This window comes from Coffea arabica, chromosome 2e (assembly GCF_036785885.1).
Source record: "Coffea arabica cultivar ET-39 chromosome 2e, Coffea Arabica ET-39 HiFi, whole genome shotgun sequence".
In the NCBI taxonomy this organism is placed as follows: Eukaryota; Viridiplantae; Streptophyta; class Magnoliopsida; order Gentianales; family Rubiaceae; genus Coffea; species Coffea arabica.
Window position 1 is genome coordinate 55,699,407 of NC_092313.1, and position 18,935 is coordinate 55,718,341.

At 38.0% G+C, this 18,935-nt stretch overlaps 2 protein-coding genes across 2 annotated transcripts; both read right to left on the reverse strand.

Annotated features, from left to right (window-relative positions):
• Window positions 1–13,239: 13,239 nt before the first annotated feature.
• Window positions 13,240–14,019, reverse strand: LOC140036350 (uncharacterized). Its single transcript, XM_072077722.1, has one exon. The coding sequence runs from the start codon at window positions 14,017–14,019 to the stop codon at window positions 13,240–13,242; it is 780 nt and encodes a 259-aa protein (XP_071933823.1).
• Window positions 14,020–18,007: 3,988 nt separating this feature from the next.
• On the reverse strand, window positions 18,008–18,634 carry LOC140036351 (uncharacterized). Its single transcript, XM_072077723.1, has one exon. The coding sequence runs from the start codon at window positions 18,632–18,634 to the stop codon at window positions 18,008–18,010; it is 627 nt and encodes a 208-aa protein (XP_071933824.1).
• Between the last annotated feature and the right edge of the window lie 301 nt (window positions 18,635–18,935).

Consider the following 18,935-nt stretch of genomic DNA (forward strand, 5'->3'; position numbering starts at 1 on the left):
CAAATTAAGGATCGCCTCAGCGCGACCCCGGACCTTGCGAGCTCGCTTCAGCTCTCGCTCTCGTGCCTCCTTTAATTGAGCACAAAGGTCGTCCACTCGGTCCTCAGCCTCAAGCACGTCGTATTCTAACTCTTTTATACGCGCCGCTTGCTTATCCTTGGTCGCCCTATCTTGAATAGCATCGACCTCCAGTCGAGCATTTTCTCGTGCCAACCCCTTGCGCTCTTTATCCAACGCGAACACGAGAGTGTTCGGATAAGCATATCTCTCTTTACACGGGCACCGTCGAAGACGGTTCGACGGGCTCCAACGAATGACGGCCCCTCCCGGCCGTATCTGATAGGAAATCACGGGGAGTACTTTACGAGGTCTAGCCCCCGAAGGACTAGCACTAGTATCACCCTGTTCGGCCATCCTACATCACAAGAACATGTAGTTATCAAAACAAGCTTAAAGGCCAAAAGCAACAATCCGCAAGTCAAACAATCCGATAACACCCAGGCGAATTCAAACCTAGGCTCTGATACCACCTGTGACAGCCCCACCTTCCCCTAAGGCGAACCAAAGGGGTTAGCGGACTGCCTGCCCAGCTCTCGCCAGGACTACGGTACAGTTAACGTCGTTCTATAACGTTCCGGAACATACCATTGCGCGCAAACAAGTCAGAAAACACAAAATAAAAAAAAACGAAAATTGAAAACCGAAATGAATAGTGCTGGACACGCCAGAATCCGGCCGGAATCTGGCCGGATTATCGGCCGGATTCTTGGCCGGATACTGTCCAGTGAGCAACTCGATTTTTTTCCAAAAGTTCCACCCAATCCGGCCGGCAATCCGGCCAAGATTCCGGCCGGATTGTCTGGCCGGATACCGGCCAGTGAGCAACTGGCCGGGTTTCCAATTTTTCTCAGGCAATCCGGCCTTCAATCCGGCCAGTTTCTGGCCGGATTCCTGGCCGGATTCAGGCCAGTGAGCTTTTGCCAAATTTTTCTCTTTTGCCGTTTGAAAGCCGAATCGCTCCGAAGTTCATCCAAACATGAATTCAACATATAAACATATATATACAATGGAAATCATCATTTGCATCCATAATGGCATGCCAACCATTCATTAAGGAGTACACATTCGATTTGCCTATCAAAAGGAAATGAACCCGTTACATTAGGGTTTCACTTCGAGAGCGATACAAAAGACATGTACAAGCTCAGTATGGCAATTGACTATCCAGTCCATTTTCAAAAGCATTTATATTCCTGTAAGGAAAACAAATAACACGGAATGAGCCAAGGCCCAGTGGTATACCACCCAATAAGCAATCAAAGTCATATAAGAATGAACCTTCATTTAAAGTGCACAAATAAGCAATGAAGCAAAATGGTAAAAGGATACGGTCGGCTCTCAAGAGCCCATTTCCACGCTTGCAATCTTGAACCAATCTCATTGACTTTCCGTCAATGTTAAAATACCAAACCGTAGACAACTCTTTACTTCCATTCCTTCCATCCAACATACCACAACCGGGCCCGCGCTCCATTTCGGTAGCTTTTGGTAATACTCGAGTTTACCGGAACCAAGGGTCTCATTACCACAAGGTTCCCCAGTACAGTCCCCGTGGCAATTCAATCTTCACGACCAAGCCCTCGCCGGCTCGATCCAATTGACTACCAAACGGAGTTGAGCTCAGTAATGCAGTATGGCCGTTGGACATCGTCCAAACGACATCAATTCGGTTTCCATGAAATGGAATTTACTAACCAATATATCAAGTTCAGTAATGCAATAAAACGGTAACCAATCAGTGACAATAACAAAAGAGGTGAGGGCGGTCAAGTACACCCTCACCTTGATCAATTTCAATATCCAAGTAGGCCATTAAGGCATCACATAACATCTAACAAAGCCACATAGTAATCCATCAAGTGAGTAGTATACTCACCAAGCAAGTAAGTGGTTTTTCATGTACCACGATCACCAAGCCGTCGAGCACTACCTTCAAGCCCTAGAACATGTAAACACATACAATGAGACTCGAGAACGAGTCACCAAACAATGCTAAACACAACCCCAATAGGGTTTCATATGCATAAGTAGGCATGATAGCAAACCAGAAATTCATATATGGCCTTAACTTAAGCCTCGATAGAAAGACCGTGTTTGAGCGTATAATGCGGTAATGGCGTCAATTCCACTACGGTTATCGGTTGGGGGTGTAAGACCCACCGTTTCGAAGCTATGAAACAGGGCTACAACAATGTAGAAGGGCACTCAATCTAGTTCCTAGCTTAACTAGGTCAAAAGTGCAAAATACTAAACCAGAATTACCAAAACAGGTTTGCAAAACACAGAAAACTGTAATCGGTATGTCTCAGTCCATACAAGTCCAAATTCCGAAATTACAAAGGCATACGTTAGCTAAGACATTCAGCTACATTTCATCAGAAGACATCAACTTAAAAATCCAAACCAAAACCAGTCAAAATGGCCAATCACTATCGCAGTTTTCGCATTCTGTCCAAAGCAGAACAGCTACAGTAATTTCGTCATAACTCACTCCAAACTAATCCAAATGCCCTGAAATTTTACAGGCATCTCCATCACATCAATACCTACAACTTTCATGTTTTGAGCAAAGTCAAATTCGGCCTCTAACCCAGTGATCAAAAACCGGACAGAATTGGGGAATTAAGAACCCTAACTTTTCAATTTCACACCAAATCCAAAATTGATTGCATTTAACCACATTTCACATCCACTAGAGCCATAATAGTCCATTGCCAATCATCACAAACAACCACACCATCATAATCCAATTAAACCAGAAAAATTCCCAATAAATGAAAAACTTCACCAAAACAAGCCAAATCAAGGGGTAAATCACATATTCCTTCACTCATGCCCCCATTAAGCACAAAATAAGCATTATTAGAGGTAGTAAGGGGTTCAAGCAACACTTACCAAGAAATCAAGAGAGAGAGAGATGTTGAACACTTTGCTCTTCAAACAAAGTTCACCAAACAACTAACTAGCACTAGAAGGAAAGTTTTTATGGAGTAGAACTAACTTAAGCACTTGATTTGGAGAATTTTGGATCAATTGGAAGCTTGAGAGTTGAGGAATTTTCTTCTTCTTTGAGAGAGAGAGGGCCGGCCAAAGAGAAAGAAAAATGAGGAAATTTTATGAATTTTTGAGATATTTAAACCTTGGGTCAAAAAGTCAAGAAATTGAATAGTAATTCTTAAGGTTCAACCAATGAGGAGGTGACACTTGTCACCTTATTAAATGCCTTCCTATCTTTCTTTTCTCTCTCACATCAATCACATCACCCATTCTACTTATCACTTAACACCCGATAAAATTTTCACAGTATCCGAAACTTACACTTAATGGCCGAATTTTTCCGAACTTTTCGCACTAGTGGGTCCCACGTCCACTATTCACTCTTAATTTTCTAAAAATTCACCAATGCTAGAAAAGTCATCTTAAAACTAGAATCGCTCATAAACTCCACGAAGAAAATATTTCTAAGCCAGAAAATGCAGAAAACATGCAATTAAAGGGAAATAAACCCTAAGAAAATATTAAGGTTTTACGGGTTCTCACACTTCTCGAGTTCATAGTGGATGCAATTGGCAATTGCAACTTAAAGAAGTAAATATAATTGAAGAATTGTGTTTGTATAATGTAGTCTTGTTCTTACACCTGTGAAAGTTTCTTAACATATCCACATCATGAGTAATAGGTTGAAATTTATTAAAAGTTGAATAATATATTCAAAGAAAGAGGAAGAGGTAAAAAAAATTAACTGAGACTAGAATGTTAGAGGCTTAAGATCAATTGAAAGACAACATTTGGCTGAAAACCTGTAAACTATGTATCTTGAAAACTACTATTTGCATAAATACAGGACTAACACCAATGCCACTCTATATATGCATAGTAAAGTGAAATAGACTAACATTAAAGATTCAAAAATTATGTCTAGTATTCAAACAAAGAAAGCTACCCAAGGAGCAAGCAAGAATGATGCCAACCGTGCCACCCCCAACAATAGAAACATCATATTGAGGAACATTGTTGGTTGAATCATGCTTAACGTTGAAGAGTAAAAATCGAGACAAGAATCTTCCAATAATAACTAGGTTATAACCTTATAGTTGACTCTTAAGTAAAATTGCCCTAAAAGAAAGAATCAAAGACTAACATGATGGCCAATCTTTATCTTATCAATTGAAAAATATAAGATCAACAAAGAAAATTAGCATGAAGATGACTTTATTACAACAAGGTAACCACAGATTTCCTCCTTAGCTACCATTTTATACCCACCAAGTTTTTTAGCTATCATCAATTTATTTTCAACTGAAATCACATTGATGTTATTATTGCTCCAAGTTGTTGAGATTATGAAAATAGACATAGGGGAGGATACCAACAAGGAAGAAGAAACAAGTTATAGAAAGGGAAAACGTAAAAGAATTCTCTCAGATGATCATTCAATAGATGGAGTTGCAGAACAGAATAAAACGTTAATTTCTTTGTAAGTGAGAGGACAAGCAACCATGAACAAGATATAATTGGACTTTGTATATTGGTTATCAGTTACTTGACACTCTGAAATGTCAAAAGTTTGTCTATTGCATGTGTAACTTTGTATTGCCATTACCAAAACCCCTGAACATTTCTCCCACTAGTTATATGAGCCAACTACTAAACGTCCAAAGTTACTTATCAAGAGAGCTTCTACTTCACATGACAACGTAAGGACCTAAGGTGGCCACTGCTCCCTACTTAAAAAATAAAATAAAAACATCCATTTTCATGTAGATTACACCAACAAAAAAAAATTACACCAACAAACAAAAATGCCTTATAAATTGCATCCAGGTAGATTTAGCAGAGCACAAGGTTTAATCAGCTTCCAGGGACAATGAGTCAAATTTGTCTATTCTATATCTTAAATTCATGTGCCTCAAACCATATGCTTTTGAAAAATCAAGCTATTTGAAGTCAACCATATGGACTTAACTTATGAATGATAACAATATAATCCATCAAAGCAAAGCTAGAAACATATAAAAACAGAGGAAATGACAACATCACAGTTGAAACTGAGAGATGTAATGAGGTCGAAGACATAGTAAGAAAGGTCAAACAACTTATTTACAAAGGATAAAGACTTTACTGTAATTGCTTTGTCACCATGCAAACCCTTTAACTTGTCTCTAGTGTCTCTACAAAAAGTTTTCAGGGTGGATCTCAAGTATGGATATTAAGCGTAATCCTCCTAACAATTGCCCTACATCGAGAACCATAAAAAAAGTTAAAAAAATGATTGCCCTCAAAATAAAATCTTGGATCATTGTAAGACATTGTATAAACTTAATTATAGATTAGATGTAAAATCTCCACATGATGGTCTTACATTAAATAGATCGATATACGATTTGCAAACATCAAATGTAATACTTTTCATATAGTCAATCGTTAGAATCAGCTGAAAACTAATTAAAGACAATTCGACATAATAATTTACAGAATCTTGCACTTGTATATGCACTATGTCATTTCAAATACACTATATCATACTCACAAACATCAACTGCAAGACATTAGATATCAGTTTGGAGTTAGAACCAGTTGACAACCAACCAATGATATTTAAGAAGATATTCCAAGAAACTTCCAAATGTATATACAAAAGATAGAATTTTCACCTCTACTCAAACAAGCGTACTATTAAAACTCAAAGAAACACTTTCTTTTCTTTTTTTTTTGTCTAATGGCAATGTGTTATATCATTTAAATTGATAGTACAAGTGTTAGTTACAGAAAGGGATAACTGCCCTATAATCTTTCTGTGCAAGTTCCTTGATCCAATTTGGGAAATTAATATCCCATACTACATCATTAACTAGATTCGTTGAAAATTTCGCTAGTCTATGACAAACTTCATTTCCTGATCTATACACAAAAGAGAATGTGCATTAGTCAAATAGCTCTCTCAAATCCTGTATGTCTTCCAAAATGGTCTCAATGTTGCTATCACTGTTGTTTCCTGAGTTGATTTTCTCCACTAAGCCTTTGCAATCAGATTGAACCTCAATTTTCCTCCATCCTGTTCCTTTTCCCATGATCAAAGCATTTCATATTGCCAATGCTTCTTCAGTAAGGGGATCATGTTTTTTTGTTCCTGTAGTGCCCAAGATTTTATAATCTCCCCTCTACTATTTCTGGCCACTATTCCTCTTCCTATTCTGTTCATCTGATATGTAAACATAGCATCAACTTTCATTTTAATGATTCCTTGTTCAGGAGACTTCCAATTTCTATTTGGTTGAGCTTGAGTTGTTTCAGCAATACTCTCTCTTCTACCTTCTTCTTCAGCTTTCTTGAACTCCCACAATTCCTATTGTGCTCTTTGCACACAAGTCCGTTCCTTTATTGCTTCTTGCCCATGTGTTACTCTATTCTTCTCTTTTCATATTTGTCAGAGGACGTTAATTTTTAAGTCGAGATGATCTTTACCTTCCAATCTTTCCTTTGGCTAAAGTATTTCTTCCCACTATCTCTAGAAGTTGAAATGGAGATCCTTTAGTCCATCCAAATTGACTGGGGCCAGCTTCCAAACTATCTTTGCCCTTTCACATTCAAAAAACATATGCTCTAGCATTTCTATTCCTTCTCCACATTTATGGCAAAATTTTTCCCTTTGCCAATCCTTCTGTTTATCACTTCATTCACTAGTAAACAGTTCTGTAGACACTTCCACATAAGGTGTTTCAGTTTGTGTTTCATTTTAGATCCCTAGAGCTATTTTCATACACTTTTCTTTCCTCCTTGGTAGCTTGTTGGTAGCTTGTTTGTGCTCCATCCTGTTCAGTTTTGTTCTTCATTGCTGCCAACTTTCTTCCCACTAAATAACCAGATTTAACTGTGCATTCTCCAGATTTAGAAAATTCCCAAAACCATCTGTCTTTTCTTTGGTAGAGGCTGATTGGGATGTTGCCAATGTTTTTTGCAAATTTCTTACTAAACAAGCTCCCCAGTAGTTCCTTATTCCATATTCCTTCTTTCATTAGTTGGCTTACCCAATGTACATCAGTTTGTTGGCTTCTGTTTGGTTCAGCCTTCCCTTCCTTTGTGTTTGGGACCAATATATCCTCCCATATCTTCACAGTTTTTCCATCTCTTATGTGATAGCCCCACCTTCCCTTAGGGCGTATCCCAAGAGTTAGTGAATTGCCTGCCCAACTTTCGTCAGGACTACTAAGCAAAAATTCACATTTACTAAACTAAAATGTGCAATTTAACTTCGATTAATCAATCCATACTATGTACAATGGAATCTCTAAAGATTCAACTTAAATTACAAGCCAGAGCATCCAAACTAATACAAATACATGTAAGGTTTACTAATATAGAGGAGCTCAAACCAAAAACAAACTATAACTAGCTCAACTCTTTCTCCAAATTTCACCCGCTTATAAGGAAAACAAAGGTAACAGGGTGAGCTTTCGTCCAATGAGGTACCAAAAAGGTCACGCAGTCAAGAATCACACAATTGCAATTTTAATAAATCAAATATAAGCATCAAATATAGATATAAGTAAACACCACAATTTAAACAGAGTAGTTTAGGTAAAAAGATACAGATGGCTCTCAAGAGCCAAATTCCCCGTTGCATTACTTGATCCAAACCCGTTGACACTCCGTCAACGATTAAAGAAACAAAATGATGACCGTAGATCCCCACTTTACACCAATTTTCATCCACCAAACACATCCCTTAGCGAATCCGAACACCAAACAGGAACAGTGGTGGTAATACTCGAATATACCAGATATCAGAAGTATTCAGTGAATCAGTAACAGTTTCCTCATGGTTCGTCATTCTACCTTGACCAAGTCCTTGCTGGCTCGATTTGATTAACTACCAATGAGATTGGATACTAGCTTCCAAATGACATCAACTCATGCAAAAGTAACAGATCCAAATTTGCACAGTAAATCAGTCAAATAGTCAAGAGAAACGAGTGTGATAAAGTACACTCTTGTCTCATCCAGAATGAACGAAAGTCACAGTCATTCAAGTCATAAATTTCAAGCACAAGTAAATCAGTTAAGCAACAAGTCATGCGAGTGGTACACTCACCAGTTCAAGCAAAAACAACATCAAAAGTTTCCTCCCGAATTGTGCCCTTGATCACCGACAAGTCCTACGAACAACCAAGGTAAAATAATTATGGTCCCCACATCCAAAGTCAAGTGAATAGAATTCACAATTTAGGTTCGACTATGAGTCGTTTGACTATCCAAGTTGGCTACTAGTGCAAAGATGCAAAATGTGATTTTGGAGTGAAAATGAAACATTTGGACCTAAGAACATGAATAACCAAAGAATCCTTCATTTCAATTCATGGTTGGAATTGCCAGCAACAAAATAGCTAAGAAAACAACCAACCTCGAAGTTAAAGTGAAACAAATGCAACTAGAAAGCATACTAGAAGGAACCATAACTTTTCCTCTTACTTTTCACTTGATTTCATCAAAATTTCAGCTTATACGCTATCATCAAAGTGCATGCGATGAATCACATGTAACTTAAGTCCAAATCATCCCAAAATCATCCCTCTTATCTTACTTATTTTACAAGAAAGGAAGTAGTAAAAATTTCAGCAGCACTTTCTCTTGTTTTCTTTACTTTTCCATCTAAAATCAACACCAAATTTCAGTTCAATTCCACCTCAATCGCAACCATAAGTCATAAGCTATAAAATACACTTGATTAAGGTCACAAACCATCCCCAAATAGCCAATTCATAGCTCAAATATCAACCACATCAAAGCTGAATTTTTTGAAACTCTAAGCTGAAAATTTCAAATACAAGCTGGAAATTTCCTCAAGCAAGCCAAACTAACATATAAAAGCTAGATAATCCACATGGCAAAACTACCAAATCATGGCCAAGTTCAAGCATCATATAAAGGCTGAAATTTCACCATAAAAGCTGAAAATTTCAAATCACCTCTTTAAACCATGAAATTTCTCATGAAAACTACCAAAATTCAACTCTAAAACCACTAGTATGCAAGTATTAGAAGTAAAAAGAAGTTTCTTGCCATAGTTACCTTGAAACCCCAAGGAAATGGAAACCAAGTGCTTGTCTCCCAAAAATCTCTTCACTAAAGCATTTGATCTTCCTTGGATATCACTTTTTATGGAGTGTTTTGCAAGGCTAATGGTTAAACTCAAGATTCAAGCAAGAAATTTGAGGTTGAAGATGAAGTTTCCTTCCCTTTTTTTTCTCTCAATAGTTTGGCCAAAAGAGGGGAAAGTGATAGGATTTTTTTGTCAATTTTTGGTTAATTAAAGAGGTAAGAAAGTCTTTAGTCAAAGTCAAAGGTCCAAGACCTTTGTAACAAATGGTTAGCCAAGATTAATCCTCATCTTGTTGTCTTCCATAGGCTAAACTATCTAACTAACCTCTAATTATCCCTTAGCACCTTATAAAATAATATCCCTTTTTGTAAAACTCCTACTAATTTTCAAAAATTTATCGCACTTACCGTATTGGCGGGTCCCACTTCCATAATACATTTCGAACTTAGCATGAACTAACTTATACAAGGAAAATGATTTAAAAACTTGACTCACTTATAAAAATATATAGAAAATTAAGGTAATGAAGTAAAGTATAGAAAATATATTCAAAAAAATAAAATAAAACAATATAAAATAATGAAATTTTCGGGTCCTCACACTCTCTCCCCCTAAAAAAAAATTCATCCTCGAAATTTCTCACATTGATTAAGAAACAGCTCAGGGTATTTCGTTTGCATTTCTTCCTCCACTTCTCATGTTGCCTCTTCTACCCCATGATTTCTCCACAAGATCTTTACCAAGGGAATTTGCTCGTTTCTCAGTTCCTTAACCTTTCGGTCGAGCAACTGCACTGGTTTCTCCTCATAGGTGAGAGACTCATCTATTTCAATTTCCTCTTGTTGTAAGATGTGAGTCGAATCAGGATGGTACTTCTTTAGCATCGAGACATGGAAGACGTCATGAATCCTGGACAAACTCGGTGGTAGTTCGAGTCGGTATGCCACATTTCCAACTCGTTGGAGAATTTTGAAAGGTCCTACAAATCTTGGTTGAAACTTCTTTCCTTAACCTGCCGTGACACTTTACAACTGAGTGATCTTAAGAAATACAAGAACTACAATTTCAAACTCCAAATCCTTCCTTCAATTGTCCGCATAACTCTTTTGCCGACTTTGAACTGTTTGAAGTTTTTGACGTATCAATATGACCTTTTCATGTGCATCCTCCATCCATGGTACTGTTGTTGGATTTAAAACCTTCTTTTCCCCCACTTCATCCCAGTAAACCGGTGATCGGCACTTTCTTCGATAGAGAGCTTCGTATGGTGCCATTTAAATAGATGAATGGTAGTTGTTATTGTAGGCAAACTCTACCAATGTCATGTGCTGGCCCCAACTACCTCCAAAATCTAAGATACACGTCCTTAACATATTCTCGAGGGTTTGAATGGTTCTATCTGATTATCAATCTGTCTGAGGGTGATATGTAGTATTAAGGTTTAGTTTGGTCCCTAAGATTTTTTGCAACTTTTGCCAAAATCGAGATACAAATCGGGGATCTCTGTCTGAAACTATACTCATTGGGACTCCATGTAATCTCACAATTTCTTCCATATACAGTTGAGCCAATGTTTCCATAGAATACTTCATATTCATTGGCAAGAAATGGGTCGATTTGGTTAACCGGTCGACGATTACCCAAATGACATCATGACTCCTCTGTGTCCGTGGCAAACCCGAGACAAAATTCATTGTGATATTTTCCCACTTCCATTTGGGTATCTCGAGGGGTTGTAACAAACCAGAGAATTTTTTATGTTCATCTTTAACTTGTTAACAAACGAGACAAGTTTGAACATAATGAGCAATTTCCTTTTTCATGCTATCCCACCAAATATAATTCTATTAAATCCTAATACATCTTACTACTACCCGAATAGATCTTATATTTGGACCGATGAGCTTTCTCCAAAATTTCTTTTTTCAACGTTTCATCATTTGGCACCACTACTCGGTTCCGATATCTCAAAATTCTCTCGGAACTCAAATTGAAATCAGGCAATTCCCCCTTTTGCATCTTTTCCATCCACTTTTGTACCACCGAATTTTTCTTCTGAGCATCTTTGATTCGATCTAATAGAGTGGATTTCACCATAATATTTCAAGATGAGGATTCTACTCACTAACTTTTTCTAACATATCCCATTCTTTAATCATTAACCCAGCCACTTGAGCCTTTCGACTTAAGGCATCTGCTACGACATTAGCTTTCCCAGGATGGTAGTTAATCGTACAGTCATAATTTTCTAAAAATTCCATCCATCAACGCTACTTCATGACTCTTATGATCCGTATAAATCTCAAAAGTTACGCCATATAGATAATGCCTCCATTTTTTCAGGGCAAGGACAGTAGCTGCCAATTCCAAGTCATGGGTCGGATAATTTTGCTCATGAGGTTTCAACTTCTTAGAAGCAAAGGCAATCACATTCTTATTTTGCATTAATACACACCCCAATCCTTCCCTCAAGGCATCGGTATATACAGTGAAACTGTCCTTTCCATTAGGTAAAGTTAGAACTGGTGCCATAGTCAACCTTTTTTTCAATTTCTGAAAACTAATTTCACATCTAGTATTCCACACAAAACTGCCATACTTCTTCGTCAAATCGATTAAAGGACCGGCAAGTTTTGAAAAATCCTTAATAAACCGACGCTAATACCCTGCCAACCCTAGAAAGTTACGAATCTCAGTGAGATTTTTCGGTCTCTTCCATTCAGTTACTGCCTCTACCTTCGCGGGATTTATGGTGATACCATCTTTTGAAATCACATGCCCTAAGAAAGAGATTTTCTCCAACCAAAACTCACATTTGCTAAATTTAGCATATAACTGATGTTCTCTTAAAGTCTGCAATACAATTCTCAAATGCTGCTCATTCTCCTCTTGAGTTTTCGAATAAACAAGGATATCATCGATAAACACGACTACAAATTGATCCAAGTAGGGTTTGAAAACCCGATGCATCAAATTCATAAATGCGGCAGAGACATTGATTAATCCAAAGGGTATGACTACAAAGTCAAAATGTCCATATCTAGAATTAAATATAGTCTTTGGTACATCCTCTCTCCTAATTCGCAGTTGATAGTACCTCTGTCGGAGATCTAATTTCGAAAATACCACTGCTCCTTGCAGTTGGTCAAACAATTCATCAATATGTGACAGAGGGTATTTATTCTTAATTGTTACATCATTCAACCCCCAGTAGTCTATACACAACCTTAAACTTCATCTTTTTTCTTAACAAAGAGTACCGAAACTCCCCATGCAGATCCGCTCTCTCGTATAAACCCTCGTTCCAATATGTCTTGCAACTACAACTTCAATTCATTAAATTCGACAGGTGCCATCCGATATGGAGTTTTAGAGATAGGTGATGTCCCCGATAACAAGTCAATCTTAAATTTTATCTCTCTTTCCGGAGGTAAAATCACTAACTCGTCAGGGAATACACCCGGATATTCCTTTACCACCGGTATATCTTCCACCTTCAACTTATCAGTTGGAATATTTATTAGAAAAGTTAGAAAAATCTGCACTCCTTTACTCAACAATTTTCTAATTCGAATCCCCGAAATTAGTGCAGATGAACCTAATCTACTCCTTACATCTAGCCTTAAAGTCACCTCTCCAGATATACGAAATTCTATCACTTTTCTCTTACAATCTAATTGAGTATCATATAGAGCTAACCAATCCATACCCAAAATTACATCGTACCCCTTAATTGCTAAGTTTATTAGATCGCCCAATAGTTTTCTCTCTCCAATCCAAATTTCGTAATTCTTATAAACCATACTGGTGATTAAACGTTAGTCACCCGTAGGAGTACTAACTTCCAAGTCATATAGCAATCTAGGAGGCTTCACATCAATTCCACACATCAAATTAGGGTTGACAAAGGAATGGGTAGCATTAGGATCTATTAAAATCTTAGCTAAATGGTGGAATACAGGGATCGTACCTTCTACGACCTCAGATGAATCGAGGACCTGATGTTGCTCTAGCGCGTACACCCGAGCTGGCACCTTTGGTCTATTCCCTTCCACTTTTGACTATCCAGGGTTTGACTGCTAGGTCCTACTCTCTTCTCGAGGTGGAACTAGATAATTAGCAATCTGATGATCGGCACTTCCATAGCGTAAGCATTTTCTTTCTTTCCTCCAACAATTTTCCTCTGTGTGATTCGGCTTCCCACAATAACCACAAGAAACACGGGAAGCTAATGTCGAGCCTTCTTGTGAGGCACCTCTCTGTTGTTCTCTCCCACCTAGACTTCCTCTTGACGGGGCTCCTCTTGGCATCTCCGGAAGTTTTATTCTGTCAGTCCCTCTTCCAAACTTAGGAGGTGCATTCTTGTTCCCTTGACCTGAGCTACTACCAGGCAAACCCCGTTTCTTCACTTGAAAGGTTCTAACTTGTAGCCTCGTACTCTCGACCTGTTGGACTTTCTCTACCACATCACTAAATGTATTGATTTGGGCTACCGCTAAATCCTTTTGAATCTCAACATTCATCTCTTCAACAAATCGCCTTATTCGCCTTTGCTCGGTCACGATTAGTTCGGGAGCAAACTTAGATAATCTAGTAAATTGACTTTCATACTCAGCTACAGTTTGAGCTCCCTGGCGAACCCTAATAAACTCATCCTTTTTTTTCTTCTGAATCAGAGGCGGAAAATATTTTGCATTAAACTCCTTCATGAAGTTTACGCAAGTTCTTAGGGTTTGCTCTCTTTCCCACTTCATTCTTATCACATTCCACCAAGAACAGGTTGCTCTCTCCAACTGGAAGACAGCAAAAGTCAGCTGTCTATCCTCAGTATAATGCAAAGCGGCGAAAATATCAATCATTTTCTCTAGCCACCTCTCGGCCACATCAGGGTCTGGTCCTCCAAAAAATTTTGGTAAGGAGAACTTTTGAAATCGTTCGAAAACTCTGTCCTCACCTTCCACATGATTACCAGGGGTTCCAGGTTTATTAACATTAAACATAGTTTTGGCCCTAACAATCCACTATATGGGCTAAAAGATCGATCATGCGCTGAATAGCTGTGACTACTTGGGTATTAGGATTGACCCCTGGTTCCCAATTCTGTTTAGGTACTGGTTCGCGATTACCTTCTTCATTCAAAGATTGCCTAGGTCTGCGCCCTCGGCCTAGTCCACTACGTCTACCCTCCATTTGTTTTTAACCAATGTAAGGTTGAAGTGCGAATATAATATTAAAGATATCTAGATGCATAGACAAGTCACAAGAAATATAAACAAGTCAAAATTCAAATATATTTAACTCAACTTTATCATATATGTCACACAGTAGCAGTCAGATATAAGCAAAAGCAATCCCATTAAAAGTAGTGAGGCTATAACAAAAGCACAATGTACAAAAATTATGTCAAAAGTACAAAAATATCCAGTTAGGAGTTTTCCTAACTACTCCACACATGGTATCAAAACATAGCTCATACGAGCTCTAACCTAATTCCCAACCGAGCTAACAGACTCTCTCTCATGGGTAGAACTAGGTGTGTCTCCGTCTCTAAGGGCTCCGTTGCCCTGAACCTCCACAGGTGCGTTAGCGCCAATCACACCCTGGATTAGCGCTTCACACTCGTCAATAATACCTCTAGACCGATCCCTAATCTCTCTGACCACCCTAATAAGGTGGTCATTAACTACCTGTAACTGCTCTCTAAGAGCATTTGTCCTCTCCTGCTCCATCATTATGTCCTCCTGGAGCTCCCGAATCTTGTCCGCTTGCATCCTCATGATGCCTCTTATCCTTACCATCTCAGTTTGGTCCCTAGTATTGGCACGCCTAAGCCTCCTCCTCTGGTCTAGTACTGCCAAGACCACATGATCAATATAGAAGCAGTTCTGGCAACGACTACATCGCCTAGTCCGACTAGCAGTGCTCCAACGCCGGATCGGTCCTCCTGGCCTCTCCTTGTAACCGATAACTCGAAAACGCCTCTGAGACGGCTCACCTCCATTCTCTCCATTGGCTCTATCCATAACCTACAATAATAAACACAGTTTACAACTTAGGTAAGTTTAATCTTACTCAATGACACCCTAACAAGCCATCCTAACTTCCTTAGAATCAAATTTCTATTTCGTCCAAGCCATTTCTAACCTAGACTCTGATACCAACTATGACAGCCCTACCTTCCCTTAGGGCATACCGCAAGGGTTAGCGAACTGCTTGCCCAACTCTCGTCAGGACTACTAAGCCAAAATTCACATTTACCAAACTAAAACGTGCAATTTAACTTCGATTAATCAATCCATACTATGTACAATGGAATCTCTAAAGATTCAACTTAAATTACAAGTCAGAGCATCCAAACTAATACAAATACATGTAAAGTTTACTAATACAGAGGAGCTCAAACCAAAAACAAACTATAACTAGCTCAACTCTTTTTCCAAAATTCACGCTCCTAAAATTTCACCCCCTGTAAAAAAAACAAAGGTAACAGGGCGAGCTTTCATCCAATGAGGTACCAAAAAGTTCACGCAGTCAAGAATCACACAATTGCAATTTTAATCGATCAAATATACGCATCAAATATATATATAAATAAACACCACAGTTTAAACAGAGTAGTTCAGGTAAAAGGATATAGATGGCTCTCAAAAGCCAAATTCCCCATTGCATTACTTGATCCAAACCCATTGACACTCCGTCAACGATTAAAGAAACAAAACCATGACCGTAGATCCCCACTTTACACCAATTTCCGTCCACCAAACATATCCCTTACCGGACCCGAACACCAAACAGGAACAGTGATGTTAATACTCGAGCATGCCAGATATCAGAAGTATTCAGTGAATCAGTAACAGTTTCCTCATGGTTCGTCATTCTACCTCGACCAAGCCCTTGCTGGCTCAATTCGATTGACTACTAATGAGGTTTGAACTGAAATCTCACAATAAGGTCATTGGATACTAGCTTCCAAACGACATCAACTCATGCACATGTAACGAATCCAAATTTGTACAGTAAACCAGTCAAATAGTCAAGAGAAACGAGTGTGATAAAGTACACTCTCGTCTTATCTAGAGTAAATGAAAGTCACAGTCATTCAAGTCATAAATTTCAAGCACAAGAAAATCAATTAAGCAACAAGTCATGTGAGTGGTACACTCACCAGTTCAAGCAAAAACAACGTCAAAAGTTTCCTCCCGAATTGTGCCCTTGATCACCGACAAGTCCTATGAGCAACCAAGATAAAATTATTATGGTCCCCACATCCAAAGTCAAGTGAACGGAATTCACAATTTATCCTCGACTATAAGTCGTTTGCCTATCGAAGTTAGTTACTAGTGCAAAGATGCAAAATGTGATTTTGAAATGAAAAGAAAACATTTGGACCTAAAAACATGAATAACCAAAATGTCCTTCATTTCAATTCATAGTTGGAATTGCCAGCATCAAAATAGCTAAGAAGACAACCAACCTCGAGGTTAAAGTGAAACAAATGCAACTAGAAAGCATATTAGAAGGAACCATAACTTTTCCTCTTACTTTTCACTTGATTTCATCAAAATTTCAGCTTATACGCTATCAACAAAGTGCACGCAATAAATCACATGTAACCTAAGTCCAAATCATCCCTTTATCTCACTTATTTCACAAGAAAGGAAGTAGTAAAAATTTCAGCAGCACTTCCCCTTGTTTTCTTTAGTTTTCCATCCAAAATCAACACCAAATTTCATTTCAATTCCACCTCAATCGCAACCACAAGTCATAAGCTATAAAATACACTTGATTAAGGCCACAAACCATCCCCAAATAGCCAATTCATAGCTCAAATATCAACCACGTCAAAGCTGAATTTTTTGAAACCCTAACCTGAAAATTTCAAATACAAGCTGGAATTTTCCTCAAGCAAGCCAAACTAACATATAAAAAGCTAGATAATCCACATGGCAAAACTACCAAATCATGGCCAAGCTCAAGCATCATATAAAGGCTGAAATTTCACCATAAAAGCTGAAAATTTCAAATCACCTCTTTAAACCATGAAATTTCTCATGAAAACTATCAAAATTCAACTCTAAAACCACTAGTATGCAAGTATTAGAAGTAAAAAGAAGTTTCTTGCCATAGTTACCTTGAAACCCCAAGGAAATGGAAACCAAGTGCTTGTCTCCCAAAAATCTCTTCACTAAAGCATTTGATCTTCCTTGGATATCACTTTTTATGGAGTATTTTGCAAGACTAATAGTTAAACTCAAGATTCAAGCAAGAAATTTGAGGTTGAAGATGAAGTTTCCTTCCCTTTTTTTTCTCTCAATGGTTCGGCCAAAAGAGGGGAAAGTGATAGGATTTTTTTGTCAATTTTTGGTTAATTAAAGAGGTAAGAAAGTCTTTAGTCAAAGGTCCAAGACCTTTGTGACAAATGGTTAGCCAAGATTAATTCTTATCTTGTTGTCTTCCAAAGGCTAAGCTATCTAGCTAACCTCTAAGTATCCCTTAGCACCTTATAAAATAATATCCCTTTATGCAAAACTCCTACTAATCTTAAAAAATTTACACTTACCGCATTAGCGAGTCCCACTTCCATAATGCATTTCGAACTTAGCATGAACTAACTTATACAAGGAAAATGATTTAAAAACTTGACTCACTTATAAAAATGTCTAGAAAATTAAGGTAATAAAGTAAAGTATAGAAAATATATTCGAAGAAATAAAATACAACAATATAAAATAAGGAAATTTTTGGGTCCTCACATCTTACTCTTTTCCACAGTCCTTTCATTATGATCTCTTTTGCATTGAGTGGACTTTTCTAGATGAAGGATGCTGAGGATGCTGAGGATGCTGCCTACCTATAGAGAACATAATCAGTTCTCATGTATTTTGCTTTTAGAACTTTGCTCACTAATATGTTTAGCTTTAGTAAGATTCTCCACAATTGCTTTGCTAACAATGTTGTGTTAAAATGCTCCAAATCCCTGAATCCTAAACCTCCTTTCCCTTTTATCTCAGTTATGCTCCTCCATTTTATCCAATGAACTTTTCTTTTTTGGTCATCTATTCCCCACCAGAAGTTGGCAATTTGCTTACAGATATCCCTGCATAATCCCTTTAGAAGCTTGAAGCAAGACATTGTGTGGTTGGGTAAGGCTATCACCATTGCTTTCAGTGATTTGCCTATCACCATTGGAAGTCCAAGATACTTTCCACTATACGCTTCCTTTAGATTTCCCAGCTTTCCACAGATTGTTCTTCTAATATCCAAATTTGTATTTCTGCGGAAGTAAGCAGCAAATTTATCAAAGTTCACTTGTTGGCCTGAAGCTTTTGCATATTTCTCCAATATATCTTTTAGCACCTGAGCTTCCTGAGGTATGGCTTTGCAGCAAAGTAGTGCATCATCTGCAAAGAATAGATGAGAAATTCCTCGACAGTTCCTACCTACCTTGATTCCTGTAATAGCCTTGTCAGCCATAGCCTTAGCTGTCATGCAAGATAATCCTTTAGCACAGATTAAAAATAGATATGGGGACAATGGATCTCCTTGGCTAATGCCTCTACTTGGCTATACAAAACCCACATTTTCACCATTCAAGTTGAAAGAATAGGTTACTATAGACATACAGTTCATAATCCATTTGATCCAAAGGGGACAAAAACCCAATTTGAATATCATTCTACCCAGGAAGACCCACTCTACTTTGTCATAAGCTTTGGACATATCAAGCTTAATAGTCATGAATCTTTCCCTTCCTCTACTTTTATTTCTAAGGTAC

Coding starts and splice junctions, on each gene's coding strand:
- LOC140036350 (XM_072077722.1), bottom strand. CDS start 14,019: ATGATTGATATTTTCGCCGCTTTGCATTATACTGAGGATAGACAGCTG.
- LOC140036351 (XM_072077723.1), bottom strand. CDS start 18,634: ATGGCTGACAAGGCTATTACAGGAATCAAGGTAGGTAGGAACTGTCGA.